Source organism: Meles meles, chromosome 14 (genome assembly GCF_922984935.1).
Source record: "Meles meles chromosome 14, mMelMel3.1 paternal haplotype, whole genome shotgun sequence".
In the NCBI taxonomy this organism is placed as follows: Eukaryota; Metazoa; Chordata; class Mammalia; order Carnivora; family Mustelidae; genus Meles; species Meles meles.
The window spans coordinates 75,445,137-75,467,793 of NC_060079.1; the positions used below are offsets into that span (position 1 = coordinate 75,445,137).

The 22,657-nt window shown below is 38.7% G+C and overlaps 1 protein-coding gene across 2 annotated transcripts in view; it reads left to right on the forward strand.

Annotated features, from left to right (window-relative positions):
- Positions 1 to 22,657, forward strand: part of PCCA (propionyl-CoA carboxylase subunit alpha) — a 405,590-nt gene that overhangs the window by 225,523 nt on the left and 157,410 nt on the right. For both annotated transcript variants that reach the window (XM_045978130.1, XM_045978131.1), the window contains one exon: positions 3,246 to 3,354. In XM_045978130.1, the coding sequence (XP_045834086.1) occupies positions 3,246 to 3,354 (109 nt within the window). The remainder of the gene's footprint in view (positions 1 to 3,245; positions 3,355 to 22,657) is intronic.

Genomic DNA, 22,657 nt, shown 5'->3' on the forward strand with positions numbered 1-22,657 from the left:
AATTTTCTTTTTCTATATATATAATTGTGTCCCTAGAAAACCCAGAATATACTACTAAAAATTTCTAGAATAAAAGCACTTTTGGCAAGGTCTGAACGCAACAAGATAAACATGCAAAGTTATGTCTGTCTCTGTTAGTAAGAGCCAGCTTGAAATGAAAATGGAAAAAAAACAGCCCTATTCATATTAACTGTAGTATCTTGTAAAATGGTGGGGAGAAATTTAATAGGGAAGACATAGAATCTATATGATTCTGTAAACTATAAAATCTTGTCAAAGAAGAAGAAGTAAGATGTGAACAGTTGGCAAAACATAGGAATTATTGTTTGGGGACGCAAAAGTATAGGAGCGTCGATCTATCCCAAATTGATACAGAGATTTTATGTCATTTCAATTAGGTTCACAAGGTCCACTACATTAAGTGATTAAAAAGCTTACATGTATTCATAAGTTTCTGAAAATAGCCAAGGTAATTATGAAAAATAAAATTGTCCCTCTGTGTATTAAAATGTATTGCCAAGCCAGTCTTTCTAAGCAGTATAATATGAAGTATGAGAATGGAAGTACTTGAAAACAGAAAAGTGAATTAATAGTCAGTGTAAGGAATAGAGAGCTCATAAACAGAAATCAGTATATGTAGGAATTTTTCCTCTTACTATTTATGAAATGTTAACCCCTTAATTTGTACCAAATACAATGAATCCCAGATAAAGATTAATTATAATACATAAAGCTGAGGAGTCTAGTCACTACCTAGAGATTGAAGTGATCTTTTTTTTAAAAGATTTTATTTATTTTTTATTAGATAGTAGGGATGAGCGTGGGGGCTGGGCAGAAGGAGAAGGAGATGCAGACTTCCTGCAAAGGAGGGAGCCCCACATAGGGCTCGATCCCAGAACCCTGAGATCATGACCTGAGCTGAAGACAGTTGCTTAACCAACTGAGCCATCCAGGCACCCCTGAAGTGATCTTTTAAGGGTCTATTTCTGGGCTCTCTATTCTGTTCCATTGATCTATTGATCTATGTGTCTGTTTTTGTGCCAAAAAGGTTTTTTTTTTTTTTTTTTTTTTGAGAGAGAGAAAGAGTGTACATGTACGTGAGCAGTGGTGGGGGGACTGGGGACAGGAGGCAGGAGAGGCAGAGGAAGAGAATCTTAAGCAGTCTCTGCCCAGCGTGGAGTTTGATCTAAGGGCTCTGAGATCACTACCTGAGCTAAATCAAGAGTCCCGTGCTTAACCGACTGAGCCATGCAAGAGCCACTCAAAAAGATTTCTAATGAAAACTAATGATGCGACAGTGTTCTGTAAAATGGGCTGTCTCTGTGGCAAAATGCTAAGCCGTAAGTTAGCATTTAAAAAAAAATTTTAATTGGCCCATAAACTTGAAATTGAAAGCTGTGTGAAAAAAATGTTCGTTGTAAATGATCACCGTGTTTTTTGGACTTCATGTGTCGATTGCAAATTACTTGTTGAAATTTTGCATTTGGACTTTCTGTAAGTTTAAAAAATTACTGTGTATTATGCCTTGGAACCTACAAAAATAGCAGATATATTTTTAAAAACTAAAATAAGGTTTTTTTATATATTACATACTATTATATACCATAAGTGTAGTCTAATAGTATCTTGTATTGAGCCGTAGTATGATTACGTAATCTCTAGCCGCAGACTATCTCCACATGGTTCTGATGCTAAACAAAGCCCTTTACATTTGTAAATGTTACTGTTGTTAGAAAAGAACTAAAAAAGACTTATCTCCATTTTTTTTTGTTTGTGCAAAAGAAAGTGATTATGATAGTGAAAATCCTAATCTCTCACTAGAGTTGGTTTGAGAAATATATGTTGTGTGAAGAACTTTGAAGGAGCTCCAAGTGGTTAGCCTGGAGAATTGGAGACTCATTAATAAGGAACAGTCCAGCTGTCGTCAGTTCAGCCCACTTGAGCCCTAGGCACTGATTTATGTTTATTTGTTGACCGTGTCTGGCACAAAAGAGGTCACTTTTGTAGTTGGTAGGACATACCATATATTGATCACTCTGGTCAAAGAGCCAGATGATGGACTAATCCTCACCTCAAACGCAAGATTCAGTCAGGGCCCGTTTTTGCCTTGGACCAGCTTTCAGGTCCAAATGGTTAGGCTGGATTTGAGTCTGACCTAGTTAGAACAACATTTGGAACCTGTATTACCAGACATCAGGACCAGCTGGGTCAGAGATTTCGGCAAGGGAAAAACCAGAGGGGAAAGTGATGAACATTCAGAAGGAGTCCGAAGTCAGAGCCAGGGCGGGCATGTCATGGGCGTCAGGCCACGAGAGGACAACAGGTTATCAAGGCCCCTCTGATCTGAGATCAGGGGTAGCCTTATGCTGGAGCTCATTATCATAAAACTAGTCATGGCGGGCAGGGTTTATCTTTCAAGATTGGTAATGTGCAAGGGTAAGAAAGAAGAGAATTATTTGGTGTTAGGTCAGATTGGAAAAGTTGCGTGGAAGTCACAGACGGTGATTCAGTATGAGAAGTAACTATCCAGTGATTTCGAAATCTTCGAGTTTGTCGGTTTGCAGGCATTGGAGTTTTAGAGATCCTAGATAAGCACCTGTCAAACAGTTCTGTAGAAGGTGCATTTGTACCGTGTGGAGGATGAAGTAGATCTTCGCTGTTTCTGTTTGTTTTATTAGAGAGCATGTGCATGCAAGCCTGGGGGGCGGCATGAGTAGGGGAAGAAATGGAGGCAGAGGGAGAGAGAGAATCCTGAGCCTGACATAGGCTCGATTATGAAAGTAGTTTTGACCTTGCAGGCCCTCAGAGGCTCTTGGGGACTCCCAGTAGTCCCCAGGCCACATGCTGAGAACTGCTCTTGTAGAGGGTATGTAGTGAGAAGACTGAGACCAAATTTTTGTAATCCTCATATAGGGTAATTGTGGGATCATATGAGATGTTTTCATCACCGCTTAAGTGTTGGGGACAATCAGGAACTACTCTAAGCCTGTAAGAGTGTGGTTTAATCAGGCCATTGAGGGTCTATTACTGAACTTCCAGAACTAGTTGATAGATCCCACTTGGGGTTTTTTGTCTTATTTGAGAAATCTTGCTCCCTCTCCTCCCCCACTGCATGCCTGGTACAATACTAACCCCATAATAGATGTTTTATAAAATACTGATTTGCCTGACTAACACTTCTGTAAGATAGAAGCGCTAGATATTAACATGATGTATGTGATTGATTGATTGATTGATTTCCCTAGGGCACAAGTTAACAGAGAATGAGAGAAACCAGTTGTTGGCAATAGCATCATCATTGTTCGTGGCATTCCAATTAAGAGCACAACATTTTCAAGAACATGAAAATTCAAGGTATGTTAGATCATTTAAAACAGCATAAATGAGAGAAAAACACTGATAATCTAAGCAGCGTGGGAAGTAAGCATGGGAAATAGCTAATAAAAGATGTGACTGATCTTGGTTTTGAATCTTGTGTTTGGAGAAGCATAATACAATCACAGTATTTAAAAGTGATAATGTTTCTATTTCTTCAAATGATTTTTTCAAAATTCAGACAAAAAGGATCTTTTTGTCTCTAATTTGGACACTATTAGAGGTAGGAAGATGTTCTGAAACCTTATGGAATGTCTGTTTAAGTAATTTTTATTTATTTTTTCTGTTTTATACCTTCATTAATCTTGAACAAAGTTTTAAAAAGTGTTAGAGTGCAAAAAATTAGGATCGAATCTGAGCAGTTAAAATACACATGTGTGTTTAGGAATAAGAAATTCCTCTAAGGGGGAAAAAAAAAAATTCCTCTAAGATACCAGAAGGAATTAACACTGGGTTAAATTAGCTGTTTGTGAGCCCTAAGGATACTTTTTAGCTTCCTAGTAATGTAAGTGAGAGAGAAAACATGCTTTATAGCAAGGCAAGCAAAAACGAAGTCAGCATGACATTAATGCCTCTAAATGACAGGAGAATTTACTATGAATGTTTATGTCCTTGTCAGCATAATCCTTGCTTTAGCAAGTATAGTCTGTTTCTTACTTGCTAGAGTGATGTTGTTGATAAAATTGTGTCACTTCAACTTCTTTTCCATTCTTTTTGCTTTTCCACAAGAGGAAGAACAAAGATAAAAAGAGAAAAGATGGCAGGTGACTGAGCATCCTGAAGAACACAGATCAGAAACTCAGGTTACCCTTGAAGAATTAGGTGGAAGAAAAGTAAATTGGGTTTGGGCTATTACATCTTAATGGCTAACTGCTTTTACTCAGATAATCTTAGAGTAATTGGTACTCTTCATTTGTTCTCATTGTCAAGAGAACGTATAGGAAGCTTAATGTATGATTTTTTTTCACTTTTTTTTTTTTTTTTTTAAAGATTTTATTTTATTTATTTGACAGAGAGGTCACAAGTAGGCAGAGAGGCAGGCAGAGAGAGAGGAGGAAGCAGGCTCCCTGCGGAGCAGAGAGCCCGATGCGGGGCTCGATCCCAGGACCCTGAGATCATGACCTGAGCCGAAGGCAGCAGCTTAATCCACTGAGCCACCCAGGCGCCCCTTTTTTTTCACTTTTTTAAAAAATTGAAGTATAGTTGACACACGGTGTACCTTAGTTTCTGGTATACAATATTGTGATTGGACAGAGAGCTCTATACTTTACGTGATGCTCTCCGTCAACATAGTTACCATCTGTCATCATGAAACACTATTAAAGAACCACTGACTATGATTCATCTGCTGTACCCTTCCATAACTGGAAGCCTGTATCTCCTCCTCCCTTCCTCCCCTTCACCCATTTTGCCCATGCCCCCTCCCCTAATCCCTTCCCTGTGGCAGCCATCAGTTCTGTGTATTTGTGGGTCTGTTTCTGCTTTCTGTTTGTTTTGGTTTTTAGATTCCACATGTAAGTGAAATCACATGGTATTAGTCTCACCTTTTTCACTTAGCATAATCTGTTCTAGGTCCATCCATGTTATTACAGATGGCAAGATCCCATTCTTTTTTTGTGGCTGAGTAATACTCACTCTCTCCCTCGCCTTCCCCCGTCCCCCATCTCTGGGTATATAAATGAAGGAAATGGCGATTGTAAATAATGCTGCTGTAAATGTAGGGGTTTATATATCTTTTTGAATTAGTATTTTCATTTCCCTTGGATAAATACCCATTAGTGAAATAACATATGATCTTTTTTTAAGTTATGATTTGATGTCTAGGGAGAGATGAAAGATGATAGAATATCAGTAAATTACTGAATGACTGGAAGGAGGAGAAAAATGGGCAGTAGAGCCATGAATCTGATTTTTTTCCCCCTGTAAAGTTGTGCTGACCGATGTGGTAGCCACTGGCGATGTGTACTTACTTGAATTAAAATTAAATTAAAATTTCAGTTTCTCAGGCATGTCCATTGCCACCATTTGTGTAATCACCAGCCGTATTTCCTCCTGTACTGTGGTTAATGGCTACTGAATTGAGTAGTAGAAAGAACCTTTCATCATTATACTTTATTTCCATCAAGCTCTGTTGGGACAGGGGTGTTTTGGAGGTACATGCGTGTCTATCTTTTGTTTTAAAACCAGTATCATACCTTGTATTACTTTTTTATTCTTTTGATAAATACAGTACTTGTATCTTGATTATCTTCAGATGTTATTTGGACCTTGATCATTTCTGAAGTCCTGAGTGTAGCTAATGAACTGGTTTGATCTTCAAGAAATGTATTCAAGTCATTTTCAGAGGGTGCTGACTTGCCACTAGGAAGAATCTGAAAAAGGTTTAAGAAGGAGAAGAATAAAACTTACCTGTAATCCCACAAACTCTTCAGTAAACACGTTTTCACATTCTGATGTATTCCCTTCTAAGTGTATTTATGCGTGTCTATTGATAGACGCACATACATGTAGCATATATAAACCTTACATAGAGTCTATGGAGAATATAGTTTGAATTTTGTTTTTTTATTTATAATTTTATGTTGTAAATATGTCTTATTCCCTAGTCTTTAGAAGCATATTTAAAATTTTCATTACAGAATTTAAAACATATGCAAACTTTTGTTCTTCAAAGGGTATCACTGAGAAGATTATAAAACAGTAGAGCAAATGGTAGAAAGTATTCAGAGATATATAGATTTATATAAATAAGTATAGTTATGTATATAAGAGGATTGAGTCTGTAATATATAATTTTTAAAGTTCAGAAATAAGCCAGACACCCCAATAAAAAAAATAGATCTTTCTTAAAGAAGTTATATGATTGACAAGTTCATGAAAAAGTTGTTCAGCATTGTCAGTCACTAGGGAAATCCAAATTAAAATCACAGTGCTACACTAATGCACACCAACTGAAATGTACATTAAGTGGTAAGTGGGTAAATAATTGTGATATATCCTTATAATGGAATACCATTTAGGAGTAAAATGGAAAGAAGTACTGATACATGCATCATGATGCAAAAATCTAAAAAATAAGTCACGCTGAGAGAAACTAGTTCGAGAAGACTATCTAATCTGCAATTTTATTTAAAATATCTAGTAAAGCAAAAGTATAAAGACAGGAAGATGAGTATTTCCCTAGGTGCAAGTGTTGATTTCATAGGATGACATCTTTATACATTCTGTGCCCCAAACCATAAACCAATAATTATTTTAAATGTATTAGTTTTTTAAGTTATATAGAAAACAGAATGTGGAGTTTCAAGCCAGAGTTACCATAATACTAGGTTTTATAATTGTTCATGTGTTTGCCTTTACTGAGGGCCTTCCTTACTTGGCTTCCTGGTACTGTCATTTCAGGCTTGCAGGACCCTTACCAGTTACTGTGGGGAGGCCTAGCGTCACAGACTGCCTCAGCTTTTGTTTATCTGGAAACGTCTTAATTTCCAGTTTCAGTGTCTTAACCAAGTTTTGCGTTTAGGAATCTTGGTTGACAGTTTATTTTGGTTTCCTTTTTTCCTTTAACACTTTGAATATATCAGCCCACTACTGCCTCTGGCCTCCACAGTTTCTGATGAAAATCTGACAATCTCTTGACAGTCCCTTGTATGTGATGATTTACTTCTCTCTTGCCACTTGCAAGATTTTCTCTTTATCTTTGGTTTTTCAAAGTTCGATTATAATGTGTCTTGATGTGGGTTAGATGTGGGTCAGATGAGTTCATCTAACTTGGGATCCATTGAGCTTCTTGAATTTTTTTCTTTTTAAAGATTTTATTTATTTATTTGACAGACAGATCACAAGTAGGCAGAGAGGCTGGCAGAGAGAGAGGAGGAAGCAGGCTCCCGCTGAGCGGAGAGCCCGATGTGGGGCTCGATCCCAGGACCCCCGGATCATGACCTGAGCCGAAGGCAGAGGCTTTAACCCACTGAGCCACCCAGGCGCCCCTTGAATTTTTTTTTTAAGGTTTATTTATGTTTATATGAGAGAGAAGGAGAGCACGAGCAGAAGTAGACTCTGTGCTATGCACAGAGCCCCACATGGGACTGGATCTCAAGACCCTGAGACCATGACCTGAGCCAAAATCAGGAGTTGGCTGCTTAACCAGCCGTACTACCCAGGTGCTCCAGGCTTCTTGAATGTTTCTTTCTTTCTTTTTTTTTTTTTAAAGATTTGATTTATTTATTTGACAGACAGAGATCACAAGTAGGCAGAGAGGCAGGCAGAGAGAGAGGAGGAAGCAGGCTCTCTGCTGAGCTGAGAGCCTGATGTGGGCCTCGATACCAGGACCCTGGGATCATGACCTGAGCTGAAGGCAGAGGCTTTAACCCACTGAGCCACACAGGCGCCCCGCTTCTTGAATGTTTCTGTTCATACCTGTCATCAAATTTGGGAAGTTTTCAGCCATTATTTACATATTTTCTCTACTCCCTTTTCTCTTTCCTTCTGGGACCCCCATGATATGTACATTGGTCGGCTTTATGGTATCCCACAGAACCATTAGGCTCTGTTCACCTTTCTTTGATTTTTCTGTTCTTTATCCTCGAGAATTTCTCTTGTCTTGTCTTCAAGTTGGCAGATTTTCAGTTGCACTGTTCAGCTCTAGAATTTTTAAATTTCCTCCTAGGTTTTTAACTCTTTATTATTTTCATTTTGCTTACATATTGTTTTCCTAACTTTCTCTATCTCTTTAGTTTTTCGAGCATTTTAAAAAAGATTTTATTTATTTGACAGAGAGGGAGACAGAATGAGAACGAGAGAGAGAGAGAGAGAGAGAGCGTGCGCACAAGCAGGGGAAGCGGCAGGGAAAAAGAAGGAGGCTCCCCACTGAGCAGGGAGCCCAACACGGAGCTTGATCCTGGACCCTAGGATCATGACCTGAGCTGAATGTGGTAACTCTGGAACTCGGATTGTCCTCCTTCTCCAGGGTTTACTCTTTTGTTATTGTTGTTGTTGTTGTTAATTTCTGTTTATTTGTTGGGGGCTGTCTCTGTGCCAAGGATCAGCCTCAGGTATAAAGGTAAGGTCTTCTCAGGTATTTTCTGAGCATTTCCCTGTGCTTGTGTGGTCACTTGCCAGTTTTTCTCATAAATGCAGCCATTTTTGAATGTCTTAGTCTTTAATGTCTGGCCTCTAAAAGCGAAGAAAGCAAAACATATAGGAAAATGGGGGAACTGACCTTTTAGATCCCCTGGAAGTCACTTCAGCCAGAGGGCATGGGGCTCACAACAGTGGGAGAAGGTGCAGTAACAATGGCTACCGAACTTCTTTTCTGTACGTCTGTGATGAGAACAGTAATCAGTTCTCATAGCACAGGTCCCCAGTATTTGGAGGGGTCCCCAGTATTTTTTTTTTTTTTTTTTTTTTTTGGCCTACCTGGGTGCTCACAAGCTGTGTGTGAGCCGCCCCAGGAGTACATGCACAGCTTCCTGCCGCTGGCTGGGGATGGGGATGAGTAGCTGCCACTGGGCTAAGAGCCGAAATTGACCCAAATTTATTGTGGTTTACCATCCAGCTTTTCCCCTAAAATTGCAAGCCTTTGACTGGACTGGAGTTCGAAACTAGTTATCAGAGAGATCCTGCCAGTATGATCGTCATCTGGGTGGAGAGACATTCCTGGTGCTTCCTAGTCCACCCATCATCCCAGAGTCGTCCTCCTCTGTATGTTACTGTTGCAGTCATTACCCTTTACTTTTCTTTTAATCTTTTAAAAAAGATTTATTTATTTATTTTAGAGAGCATGTATGAGCGGGAGGAGCAGAAGGAGAGGGAGAGCGAGAGAGAGTCTCAGACTCCCCGCTGAGCGTAGAGGCTGTCGTGGTACTTGACTTGGGACATGATCTCACGACCTGTGCCGAAACCAAGGATCCTCTGTTAACGGACTGTGCCACCCAGGCATCCCTCGTTACCCTTTAAAAGTTGGAAAAAAGTACATTAATGATACAGATAGGATATATAGAGGCCAAAAAGTTCAGTTATATAGATAATTGTGCATGTCTTCCCTATATAACAATGATTTGTTTTTGGTGAATTTATTTTCTGCGGAACTTACTTATTTAGTAAGCCAGCTTATTGTCAAATAGGTCCTATCCATGACAACAGAGATCTGGAACATGCAGCAAAAATATATTGATTTATTTGACAGAGTATAATCTTACTTTTAGGCAAAGTGAATCTAAGTTACTTTTGCTTGTTTACTGAAAAGGCCCCTGACATCAAAGCTGATGTTAGGTGATCAAATCTTTATACTTCGCCTTAGGAGGCCTGTTTTCCTTATTGGCTTGGGAGTGGAGTCCAAGAGTCAGCCTCCAGGTGTGGCTGCACACTGCTCAGTCATGGGTGTGCTCACGTAATGTTTATGCTTCCAAACCCAGTAGCCCGCAGCCCTTCCTTTGTGTGGCTTGTTTTGGCTGCTGATCTGATTTTCCCAGTATCTTTATGGATTTTACTCTTTCATCATTTATGACTTGGAAAAAGACACTGACGATATGTACCCATAGTATTTGGATAGTAAGAAGATAGTGCATTTTAGGGGGGGAAAAAAGTTAATGTCAGAAACAATAGCAGTTTTTCTTAGGATAACCGTAAATAAATTTGCTAAACACAGTTTAGCGTCAAGTACATGCTAATTATTCCAAAACACTGCTGTTGACAGAAATGAATCCTTGCAAGCGGTGTTAAACAATCACCTGTTATCTGAAGCTAAAGTGATTTTGTCCGCGTTATAGTTTGATTTAATAATTTGTTGCACTAACAGATAATGATGAGAGGAAAAATTAGTGAAGGAAACTATTTAGTCCCTTTTAGTGATCTTTCATTTAGTTTTGCTCAAGATGCCTGTTTTCCTTAGGTCCAAATGCCGTTGGCGGGTCAGGATTTACTTTTCTGAGCGAGGCCCTTGCATGTCCTCCTCTGCCATCGCAAGCTTCTCAGGGGCTAGTGAGAACACCTCAGGCTTTCTCTAAACTTCTCGACTTCCGCCGTTCCCCCGTGATTTCTGCACTTGTTGCTCTCTTTTGTTAGATCTGGTAGCTAAGGAAGGCGTCCTCCAGGCTTTAAGCTTCATCACTTGTATTTCCTAATTCCGTGATTATTACTTGTTCAGCTGCCTAATTTGTCCTGTAATGATTATTAGTTTTGGGGAGAGCGGTGCCAACTTTCCTGGTGGTAGAATGGCTGGGGACCAAATCCCTTTCCCAGCAGAGGACTGTTTTGCATTCACTTACCTTGTCTGTTACAAGAAGTTGGCAGGGAGTATGGCTCAGAGTAAGCCCTTGACTCCTGTGAAGGCATCAGTCCTCAAGGCTGAGCTACACTGAGGTGGTTGTGGGGAGTGCTGTCTGTTTTTATATATTAAAGTTATTTTAAAGTGTTTCAAAGTAAATGTTGATTCCATGGGTTTTATAAAAGTATTTTTTTTAAACTGCAGTTACATGGTAAATTCATCAAAATTTCTTGGCTGCTTTTGCTTGTTTGCTTCATTTTCTTTCTTTACAAGTACTTTTCACCATTTCTCAGAGAACATGTTCATCAAATTCCTAAGCATTTACGGGGCACCTGGGTGGCTTGGTTGGTTGAGCGGCCAGGTGAGCCCCTGGTCCTGGAATCAAGCCACATGTCAGGTTCTTAATCTCCGTATCTTTCTCCCTCTCTCTAAAATAAATAAATAAATCTTCAAATTCCTAAACAATTCCATGTGAGCTATTGGGAAATTCAGCAACATCGAACTCTTTAATTCATTTGGAATTCACTTACATGTGGGTTATAAATGGGTTTCCTCATTGTGATTTGGCAAGCTTTTATTTATAAAATATTCCAACCGATTCCTCAAAGTAATATCTCTTCATATGCCCAAGAATAGTAAGACAGAAATACACATGAGGGGCGCCAGGGTGGCTCAGTGTGTGAAGCTTCTGCCTTCAGCTCAGGTGGTGATCTCAGTCAGGCTCCTGGGATCGAGCCCCGCATCAGGCTTTCTGCTCAGCAGGGAGTCTGCTTCCCCCTCGCTCTCTCTGCCTACTTGTGATCTCTTTCTGTCAAATAAATAAATAAAATCTTAAAAAAAAAAAAAAAGGAAATACACATGAACGTCATAGTCAGTTTGAGCCACTCTGGGAAGTTACCATTGACTGGATGATTTAAATACCAGACGTTTATTTGTCGTAGTCCTGGAGGCTGGAAGTCTGAAATCAGGGTGCTTCCCTGTCTGGGTTCCGGTGAGGGCTCCCTTCTAAATTGCTGAAAGTCCACTTCTTATATCCTCACATGGTGGAAAGAGGGCAAGCTAGCTCTCTGGCCTCCTCTTATGAGGGCATAATCCTGTTCATGAATGTTCTCATGACCTAATACCTTCCAAAGCCCCCTCCTTCAGATAGCATCACAGTGTGCGTTAGACTTCAACATAGGAGTTTCTCTAATGAGGACACAAACATTCAGTCAGTAACAGTCAGTGTATACTTATGTACCTACTCCCTCTCACTCCCTCTCCCCTCCCTTCTCTTCCCTGATGCCCTCCCTTCTCTTTCCTTCTTTTGTTCATTTATGTGACTCGTGCATGTGCGCAACCCCCCACCCATCTAAGTAAGGTATACATATGTTGCATAAATATATTCTGTGGTTTCGTGGAAAGAGTTAGAAGTCTGGTATTTAGTTACAGATATCCGTATTATTTATTAGTAATGTGACCTTAGGTATGTTACTTTACTGTAAGCTTAAGTAAAATGGGAATAGTGTGTATTCTGTACTGTTTTATAAAGTTTTTTGTGAGAATAATGCATCCTGTATAATGTTTCAGTACCCAAATTATTCTACCTAGTTTGTTACAAAGAAATAAAAAAGGAATTCTATATGATGGTACAAAACCAAGGAATGCTTTATGGATAAACAAAAACCATCAAGAATAAGAAATCCCTTTGTTTATATCAGATAGCTATAAATAGGACAAAGTAGAATTTGGGGTCTAATTCTCTTCATTGAAGTAAATGAGATGTCTTGTATTACAGTCCAGCAAGTGGGACACCAGTAGGGTGTGTTTTTAATGTTACTAAGACCGTTCTTTTTCTTTGTGGTTTTTTATTTTGCTTTTTCCTGCGAAAGACCTAAGTAAGGTTATATGAAGTACTTGTTTGTATTCTTTTTCCATTCTTTTGTAGTTTTCCTTTATTACACTGGTATTTCATATTTTAAATTTATTGTGTAGGGTGATATGAAGTTGAGATCTAATTTTACTTTTTCATATATTTAGCCAGTAGAATCAGTTCCAAAATTTTAATTCCAGTATAGTTAACATACATTGTTATATTTGTTTCAGAAATACAATATAGTGATTCCACAATTCCGTACATTACTCAGTGCTCGTCACGACAAGTGTACTTAATCCCCTCCCCCCTCTTGTTCTTTATAGTTAAGAGTTTGTTTTTCAGTTTGTCTCTTCTTCTTTGTTTCATTAGAGTTAGTTCATTTATTCACTTGTCTATCCTTTCCTTATTGATTATAAGTGTTACATTGATTCTACGCAAAATTCTTAAAGTATATTATGGTCTAATTTCCAAATTTTTCTCTTTATTTTCATTTGTCATTCTCTCCTTATATTAATAATTTATTATTTTCTTCTAAAATTTATTGATCATTCTTCTAGCTGAGCTTTGAAGGCACTTTGATATTGGAATTGCCTTAAAGTTATAGTAAGTTTGGGTAGGATAGACATCAAACGTTGAAGTTTTTTAAAAAATATACAACTATATTTATCAAAGTCTCTTTGTTTCCCTCATTAGAGCATTATAATTTTTTATTGTTGATCTCTTGTTATTCTTAGTTTATGTCTTTGTGTCATTATTCTTAGGTTGTTTATATGTTGTATTATGGTTGGAATTTTTTTCTCATTTTTAAAATGAGTACTTATTTGGTAAGGAGAAACTAATGATACTTGTATTTTTTTTAATTGTAAGAAAAAGTCAGAATTTGCCATCTTAACCATTTTTAAATCCACTGCGCGTTCATGCTAATTACGCACACTGTCGTGTGGCAGATCGCTGGAAGGTTTTCATCTTATAGAACTGAAATCCCACCTTCATTGAATGACTTCTGTTTCTTCTCCCCCAGGCTCTTGACAGCCGCCGTTCTTTCTGTTACCGTTGAGTTTGATTACTAGTTGCATTTCTTTTATAATAACTCTTCTTCCTAAACTCAAAAACAAATCCATTATAATACTTTCTTACTTGATTTCAAGAGGGGCAAGCCTGTAACCTTCTGAATCGCTGGGGATGCTTCTGGGTAACAGAAACCCCTGTTCAGACTGACAGCAGTTCTCACCTCACAGTGAACAGGGAGCTCAGAGGGGAGAAAGGACCAAGCTGAGCATGTTCCTCTGCCGGTGCCACATTCTCTTAGCCTCCCCTTCTTCTCTCCGCGGCTCTTCTGTAAGGCTGTGCGGGATGGCTGTAGAAGTCCCAGGAGCAAATCTAGATAAGGTTCCGAGGATTATGTCTGTCTCTAAGTGAGGACACCTTTCCCGGCTGTTCCCCAACCAGTTACTTCACAGAAGTAAAACTCCTGCCCGTTCCTAAGGCAGTCACTGCAAAGGGAATTGGATTGTCATGACTGTCTTGAACTGATTTTCTGGTATGAAGCAGATGTTGAGTCGTCAGCTAAAGTGGCCACGACATTTTCCAGTTGTTTCATGCCTTCCCCTCTGCGAGAGCTTCAGTACGGTTTCGTGTTTAGGAGCAAAGGCCTCTGTGCCAGGGACTTGGATTTGCCCTGCTTCTGCCAGTCCCCAGCTATTATCTTAGTATCTGTTATTTAATTTATTTTGAACTCCATTTCCTCATCTGTAATATGGAGATAATAGTAGTTCTTAAAGAGTTTATGTCAGTGTCAAATGACCTATAAAATACCCAATATGCCCTTTTAATTTTAGCTATCCTTGCCAATTTTCTTTTTTAGAATTCCTAATGACAAAGATTCTGTTTCAAGGATAATGGCCATGATGCATGCTTGTTTTATTTTTAACTAACTGAAATTCATTGAGTGTTTTAGTATCAAGATATATTAGCAATTGGTAAGAATTTTTTTTTTTCCTGCGTTAAGGATGTGTTCTTCCATTCCATTTTGAATAAGAGAGTCAAACACAGATATTAAGAATAATCATATTTCTTTTAATATCATCTATTGATTGTTGTGAGAGTTGAGTTAGAAAATTTAGACGATTTAGCAGGGAACAAGATGTTTTAAAAAAATCCTACCCGCACTGAGCTTACATTTAAGCAGACGGTAGATAGACAAAACAGGTCAGTAAGCTGTGTGATATGAGAATGATAATGATGATAAATATTTTGGTGATAAAACAGAGAAGGGCTATAGATTATCCTGGAGGTGGATGGTGGGGTAGTTGGAGTTTTAATTTGGGTCACAGGGCAGTGGATGGCAGGAAAGATCAGCAGGATGAGAAGATTAACTTTAGAGCAGAGATCTAGTGGAGGAAAGGAGCTAGTCACATGAAAATCTGGCAGAGGAATCTTCCTGTTAGAGGAGGAAGCAAATGCAAAGCCCCACAGGTTGGGGTGTCTGGCTGGCTCAGTTGGTAGAACGTGCAGCTCTTGATCTTCGAGTTATAAGTTCAAGCCCCACGTTAGGTATAGGGATTACTTAAAAATAAAGTCTTTGAAAAAACTCAAACAAAAAAATAATCCCAAAGGCCCCTGAGGTCAAAGTATGCCCCACTTGGTTGACAAGTACCAAGGAGGCCAAGGTAATGAGAGGAGTTGGTAAGCTACAGTAGTAGCGCTGGTGTTGGTTTGGGTAGACTGTGGGAAGGACTTGGGTTTTCAGTGAGTGAAGTGGGGAGGCCTTGCTGAGTCTTGAGCAAAGAACTTGTACCGTATGTAGTAACAAGGGCATTGTGGCTACAGTGTTGTAAATGACTCTAAGGGGGAAAGAGGGGAAGCTGGGAAACTGGTTAGGCCTAGAGGTCCTAGGCCTGAGCCCTGGGACACTCCACAATAACAGGTCAGGAAGGTGGGGCAGATCCAGCAATGAGGCTAAGAAGGGACAGCAGAGAAGATAGGCTGAAGAGTAGTCTGGGGTGAAGTTCAGAGGGCCAAGTGCGGAAAGGGTTCAAGGAGGCAGAAGCGTTCAACTGAAATACGGCATATTTGAAGAATGACTGCTGACCATTGAAGTTAACAATGTGGAGGTCATAGGGGACCTTGACAAGGGCAGTGTTTGAGAATGTTGTGTGGGAAGTGGTGGTTCAAGGTGGATTTGAAGGGGGTTGGAGAACAAGTGAGAGGAGAGAAAGTTGGAGAGTGTAAGTTCCAGCATCTCTTAAAAGGATTTGCCTTTTTAAAATAAATGTACTTGTAATGTCTTATTTTGATTTTTGCAGAAAATGGGCCATTCTGCTTGGAAGGATGTTGGTTGTCAACATTTCTCTGAATTAAATGGTTTTTGAAAAAGTGGTTTTCAAAGACTCTACAACATTAGTAGCTTGGAAAACATGAGCATAGAATAGGAAAACTTGTTCTTACAAAATTGATAAACCCAGAGAATTAGTTTCGATTAGGGAATGTGGTATATTAGGGTCCCTGCAGTGCAGGGTGAGACTATGTACCCCACATGTCTTACAAACACTGCAGATGTGTACCAGGAGTTCTGTCTGGCTTATTTTATTTATGGCAGTCCCTCTCTTCAGTCAGTTTGGCTAGGAAAATTATATCATCTTTGGTTCTTTTGGCTCCTTCACGGGCACTGAAATGTCGGTGCTTGGCATGTGCAGCGGAACCGGCACTGAATGATGCGGCCAGATTCAGGATTCTGGTCCCAGCCCTGCTCCCCAGTTTACAGGTGGCACAAGTCTGCATACAAATGCTTCAACTTTTGACTCCAGTTTCCTCCTCTGAGAAGTGGCGGTGCTGGATTGAATGGTTCCTGACATCCCCCCACCCCTTCCCAGCACTGATCTAAGTGAATTACATGAGGTCAAACAAGACCCTTTGACTCTCTGGTTTCTACTTAAGGCTTCTAGTACCTCTCTTGAGATTTCAGCAGAGGTGAAAGACTCAGGAACCGGAACTCCTTCATTGTGGTCAACGATAACACCGATGAAAAGACTTCAGCCTGATAGGTTTTAAAACATGTCATGTCCGCTTTTGGGGAGATTGCTCTGGGCGTGTGGAGTCAGTGTTTCACTACCCCTGGGAGCTGATCCCCAGGAGAACGTATCAGGGGCATTGACGGGGCTACAGAGCCTGCCCTGGGTTTCACTGTTCACCAGAGTAGCGTAATGGAAAGGTACGTTCGCCTGACTCATACTCGTATTTTCTTTCCTTCTCTGGCTTCCTGATAAAATAGAGAATCAATTTTGTAGTGATTTTTACCTAACACATGCAATTATCTTTTTTTTTTTTTTCCTCCTCTTCCTTCCTTTCCGGGTTGTGGGTTTATAATTAACTCACCTATTATTAAGTTTTCAGTTAGATAATCAAGGTTTGAGGTTTTACAATACTGCAAGCATGGAAAGATAGCTGGGGAAAGCCGCAGAATAAACAGCCCTGTGAAAATAGTTGCCAGGGAGAAGCAGTTTTGCTGTATGGTAATGGTTGGTTCCTTTACTTAAATGTCTCTGTGGAAAAGGACATAGCAGACTGTTAACACGCTTACATCATCTCTGACAATAAAGGACAACTTTATACATACTTGTTTCATATATCCCCTCAGGTAAGCTGCTTCCTTATGGCCGTGGAGTCCTCCTAACTGACTGTATAATTAAACCAGCAGTACTTTGCGTGTATGCTCACACTTTGCGTGTATGCCTTTGAAAGGGACCCGCTTTCATTTGAGCAAATCAGTCTCCCAAAAGCAACAAAAGGAGAAAATGTTAATTCAGTCATTAGCCTTGAAGCTTGCTTACCTTTTACTATCTGTCTCTGTTACGCTCTTTTTAGTTACTTAACATGAGTACGTCCTGGATGATTTGGACATCTGCGTGAGGTGGAGCACATAATACTAAGTGGCTGAGATGTCTTATTTATACATTTTTTGCTAAATATTACATTTAAAAATATTTTCCCTTTGATTCCACTATAACAGCTGAACGGAAGACAGAATCGCCTCATTATTGCGGGAGAATTTCTCTGTTCCCTGCAATGATTCCAGAAGCTCTCGCACACTTCATCAGGGTTATTGTAATTCTTTGGCTGCAGGATATTTGGCAGCTGTTGCACCCCACTGGCAAATCCTATTCAGACTTCGTTTCCATTCACCACTGCCATTGGAGAATTGATTTCTCTCTCCTCTACTCTAACCTTTCCCAATTCATTTTGGATTGTTCAATGTGAAACATTTTAATTTCATATCATACAGCTATTCAGCTCACAATCCCTTTTTTAACCTGTCACCAGGGTAACAGCATAGCATGCTTTCTTTAGGCAATCAAGTTTTTATTTCACATGCTTAATGTTGCATTAAATGTTTGCATTTTGTTTAACCCCCCTTAAATACTTTGAACTCCAGATACGTTTTGTAGGATAATAAATTCCTTGATTTTTGAATTGAAACTAAGTCAACACCATCACTCCATTCATAGTAAAATGTCAGATGATTAATTTACATAATTCAAAGATGATTAGTAGAAATCCAAGTTATTCGATCTGTGTAAGGCAATTTTCTGTAGGTAATGGAGGAATATTTGTGTATATTTATGTTTAGCCTTGTTCCAAAAGAAGATTTAAGGGGGGTTTAGATTTGTCAGAGAAGTTTAAAAGGGCAGTGGAATTGGTGCAAATAGAAAAATATATCTTTTGAAGACAAGACAGTTTTTCAGTATAATGCTCTTTTCTGTGTGTGTGTGTGTGTGTGTGTGTGTGTGCGTGCTTAGATGTATATACTATAATGATCTGTGTATTTGATGATGGATGAGGGGATCCACCAGAATGAGAGAGTTCTAGGAGATTGATTTTGGCATTATGTTGATTACCAGCCATTTATACATTGACGTAATAAGTACAGGCACACCTCAGAGATACTGTGAGTTTGGTTCTAGATGACCACAATAATGTAAATCTCACAGTAAAGCTAGTCAAATTTTTTGGTTTCCCAGCACATATAAAAGTTATGTTTACACTATACTGTAGTCAGGCGTGCAAAGCATTGTGTCTAAAGAAACTATTTATACACCGTACTTTAAATTACTTTGTCAAATAAATGCTCACCATCATATGAGCTTTCAGTGAGCTATATCATCACCGACCACAAATCACTCTAACAAATCTAATAAGGAAAAAGTTTGAAATACTGTGATAATCACCAAAATGTGACAGAGACACAAAACAAGCAAATGGGAAAGTGGTGTTGATAGACTTGCTTGAAGCAGGGTTGCGATAAACCTTCAACTTATTTTTCTTTAAATGCAGTATTTGTGAAGTGTAACAGAGCAGAGCACAATAAAATGAGGTGTGCCCGTACTACTTTTTCTTTAAAAGAAATAATCTAATAATGATAGGTTAGCAGAGATGAAAATGAATGTTTAGATCTTGATTCTTTGAACTGAATACACTTGAGTTTCTCTTTATAGAGCTGCTTTCCATCTTTGTTCAAAATAAGTTTCTGTGAAATTTGTTCTCTGAGTAAATTTTATGAAATTTGGAATATTCCAAGAAATATAAAGAAGTGTGTAAGAAAACAGAGATTAGTAATCCATGTTGTTTGAAAGCACTGTTAATTTTAAAAAAATTAGCATAGTACCTCTTTAAGTATCCTAATGTTCCCTTATATAATCATTAAAGTTCTCACATTAATCTATAAGAGAAACATGGAATTAAGATGCCCATTTAAAAAAAATTATGATTCAGAACCCTTTGGAATTTTTGACCTCTCACAGTGTGTCAGACTGATTTCATACCTTGAGTGCTCATGTGTAATGAATGGCTCTGAATCTAGGTAACATCGGTCTAAATGATCAGTGTCCTGACCTACCTCACAAAGGTCCTTTTCTTTTGGTAGAACAAATTCCTGAATATATATTTTAATGATAGTAACTTTTTGCCTTCAGAATTAGAGTTAATAGATTATTCCAAAAGTAGCAAATAACAGTCCTTGTGATAAGTTGCTCGGGCTTAGAGTAATAACAGTTCCTGCCCTTTAGGAAGCTTAAAGTGGAAAGGGATAGGCAGACATTACACAGAAAGTTGTCAGTTCTGAAGACTGCTAGAGGAGAAGTGCAGCTTGTCCTGGTGAGGGAGAGGAATCTCATTTTCAGGTTAGCCACATTATGTCAATGTCCAGTTTTCAGTAAAATGTCATAAGACATGCAAAGAAATTTGGAAGTTTGTTCCTTTTATAGGTTAAAAAAATCAATAGAAACTGTTGAGGAGGGAGCCCAAATGTTGTGCTTTATTATGCAGTAACCTAAAATAACCTGTTAAAAATATATTGAGAGGACCAAAGGAAACGAGATACAGAGAATTAGAGAACAGAATGACAGCCATGTCTCACTAAATAGAAAATATTGATAGAAATTTGAGAGATGAAAATACAGTGCCTACAAGAAAAAAGTACACTAGAGAGGACTCAACAGTAGGTTTAAGCTGGCAAAAGAAACCATCAGAAATTTTGAAAATATGTTAAGTGAGATTATCTAGTGTTAAGAATAGATAGAAGAATGAGTAGAGCTTCAGAGACTCATGGGACACCATGACATGTACCAGCACGCATGTGGAGTCCCAGAAGGCCTGGAGAAAAATGATAAAGGGGTGGAAAGAATATTTAAAGAAATCATAGCCAGGGTACCTGGCTGGCTCAGTAGATAGAGCATGCAACCCTTGATCTCAGGGTCATGAGTTTGCGCTCCAATTTGGATGTAGAGCTTACTTAAAGAAAGTCAGAACAAAACACATTCCAAATTTCATGAAAAACATTATATATTCAAGAAGCTTGGTAAACTAGGAGAAGCTCAAAAAGATCTCTGTCTATACACATCATTGGTCAAATTGTCAGAAACCAAACAGAATCTTAAAAGCAGCAAGAGAAGAAAAGACTCATCCTGTAAAAGGGACATTCACAATAGGATTAGGAGTTAACATCTCATCTAACATCTCATCAGAAACCATGGAGTCCTAAAGAGAATAGGATGGTATATATAAAGTGCTGAAGAAAAACAAAAAAAACCAGAATGCCACCAAAGCATTTTATATCCAGCAAAACTATCGTATAAAAATGAGGGACATTCCCAGGTAAATAACACCCAAGTAAACAACACCCAAGAGAAATCTGTTGCTAGCAGACCTCCCTCATCAATAAGACTTGCTCAACAAGAAATAAGAAATGGAGTTCTTCAGGGTGAAATGAAAGAACACTAAACAGAAACTAAAATACACATGAAGTAGTAAAGTGGTTAAAAATTACTACATCAGTAAACAAAAGACAGTGGAAATGTATTTTTACTTTGTACATCTTTTTTCTTCTGATTTAAAAGATAACTGCATAATGGAGTAGTTATAATTCTAAGTTGATAGGTGCACAATATATACAGATGAAATTTGTATGACAATAGGACAGATGAGGGTAGAGGAAACAAGATAAATTGGAGCAGATTTCCTTTATGATAACTGCAGTTGAGTTAACGTTAGTCCAAACTCTGTTTAAATTAAGTAAGGTACTAATTGTAATCCCTAGTGTAACCACTAAGAAAATAGTTTTCAAAAATAGTAGATGAGGGGTGCCTGCGTAAGTTCATTTGGCTAAGTTTCTGTCTTCAGCTTAGGTCATGATCCCAGGGTCCTAGGATTGAACCCCACATCGGGCTTCCTGCTCAGTGGGGAGCCTGCTTCTCCCTCTTCCACTCCTGCTTGTGCTCGCTCTCTCAGTGTCAAATGAATCTTTTTTTTTTTTAAGTAGTAAATGAAACATCAAGGGAATTTAAAGGGTACACTAGAAAAATACCTATTTAAACAAAAGAAAGCAGTAATGGAGGAATCGAAGAACAAAAAACACGTGATATACAGAGCAAAAATCAAAATAGATACAAATCCCACTTGAGTATATTAAATGTAAATGGATTAAGCATGCCAATCAAGGGCAGATATTGGCAGAATGGATTAAAAAACAAGATCAAATTATATGCTTTCTACAACAGACATACTTTATTATTATTTTTAAAGTTTTCCATCCATGTATTTACTTTCCATCATGATAAGTGTACTCTTTACTCCCCGTTCCTCCACCCCCTCCCTTCTGGTAAACCAACAGTAGTTACGAGTCTTTCATTGGTTTGTCTGTGTTTTTCCCTTTGCTCATTATGATGTTTTGTTTCTTAAATTCCACATATGAGTGAAATCATATGGTGTTTGTCTTTCTCTGACTTCACTTAGCATTATACTCTCTAGGGCCATCCATGTTGTTAAAAATGGCCAGATAAAAAAACAAGATCAAACTGAATGCTTTCTAGAATAGATACACTTAGATACAAAGATATAATCAGTAGGTTGAAAATAAGAGAATAGGGTTATCAGACAAATATTTACAATACTAATTTTGTTACTACTAATGCTGATACCAGACAAATTTTTTTTTTTTTTAAGATTTCACTTATTTATTTGACAGACAGAGATCACAGGTAGGCAGAGAGGTAGGCAGAGAGAGAAGGGGAAGCTGGCTCCCCGCTGAGCAGAAAGCCTGATGTGAGGCTTGATCCCAGGACCCTGAGATCATGACCTGAGCTGAAGGCAGAGGAAGGCGCCCGATGACAAAATAATTTTTAAAAGATTTTATTTATTCATTTGCCAGAGTACAGCAGGGGGAGGAGAGGAAGAAGCAGTGGCCCCGTCCCCTGCCCGCTAAGTGGGGAGCCTGTTGCGGGGCTTGATTCCAGAACCGTGGGATCATGACCTGAGCCAAAGGCAGACATGCAACGGACTGAACCACCCATGTGCCCCCAGACAAAATAATTTTAAGACAAAAATTGTTATTGGAGACAGGGAGAATTTATAATGCCACACGTGTCCATCAGAAAGCTATAAATGTGAACTAATTTATGTACAAAGTAACACAATTGTAGACTGTTGTACTTCATTTTCAGTAATGGATGTAGAACAATTGGACAAGATAACAAGGAAGTGGAAGACTTGAAAAACACAAACCAAATAGGTCCAGTACATTATCTATAGGCCAGTCCATGCAACAGCAGCAGAATATGCAACTTTAGGCAATTCAGAAATATGTGGAAATTAACCTAAATAATCAGTGG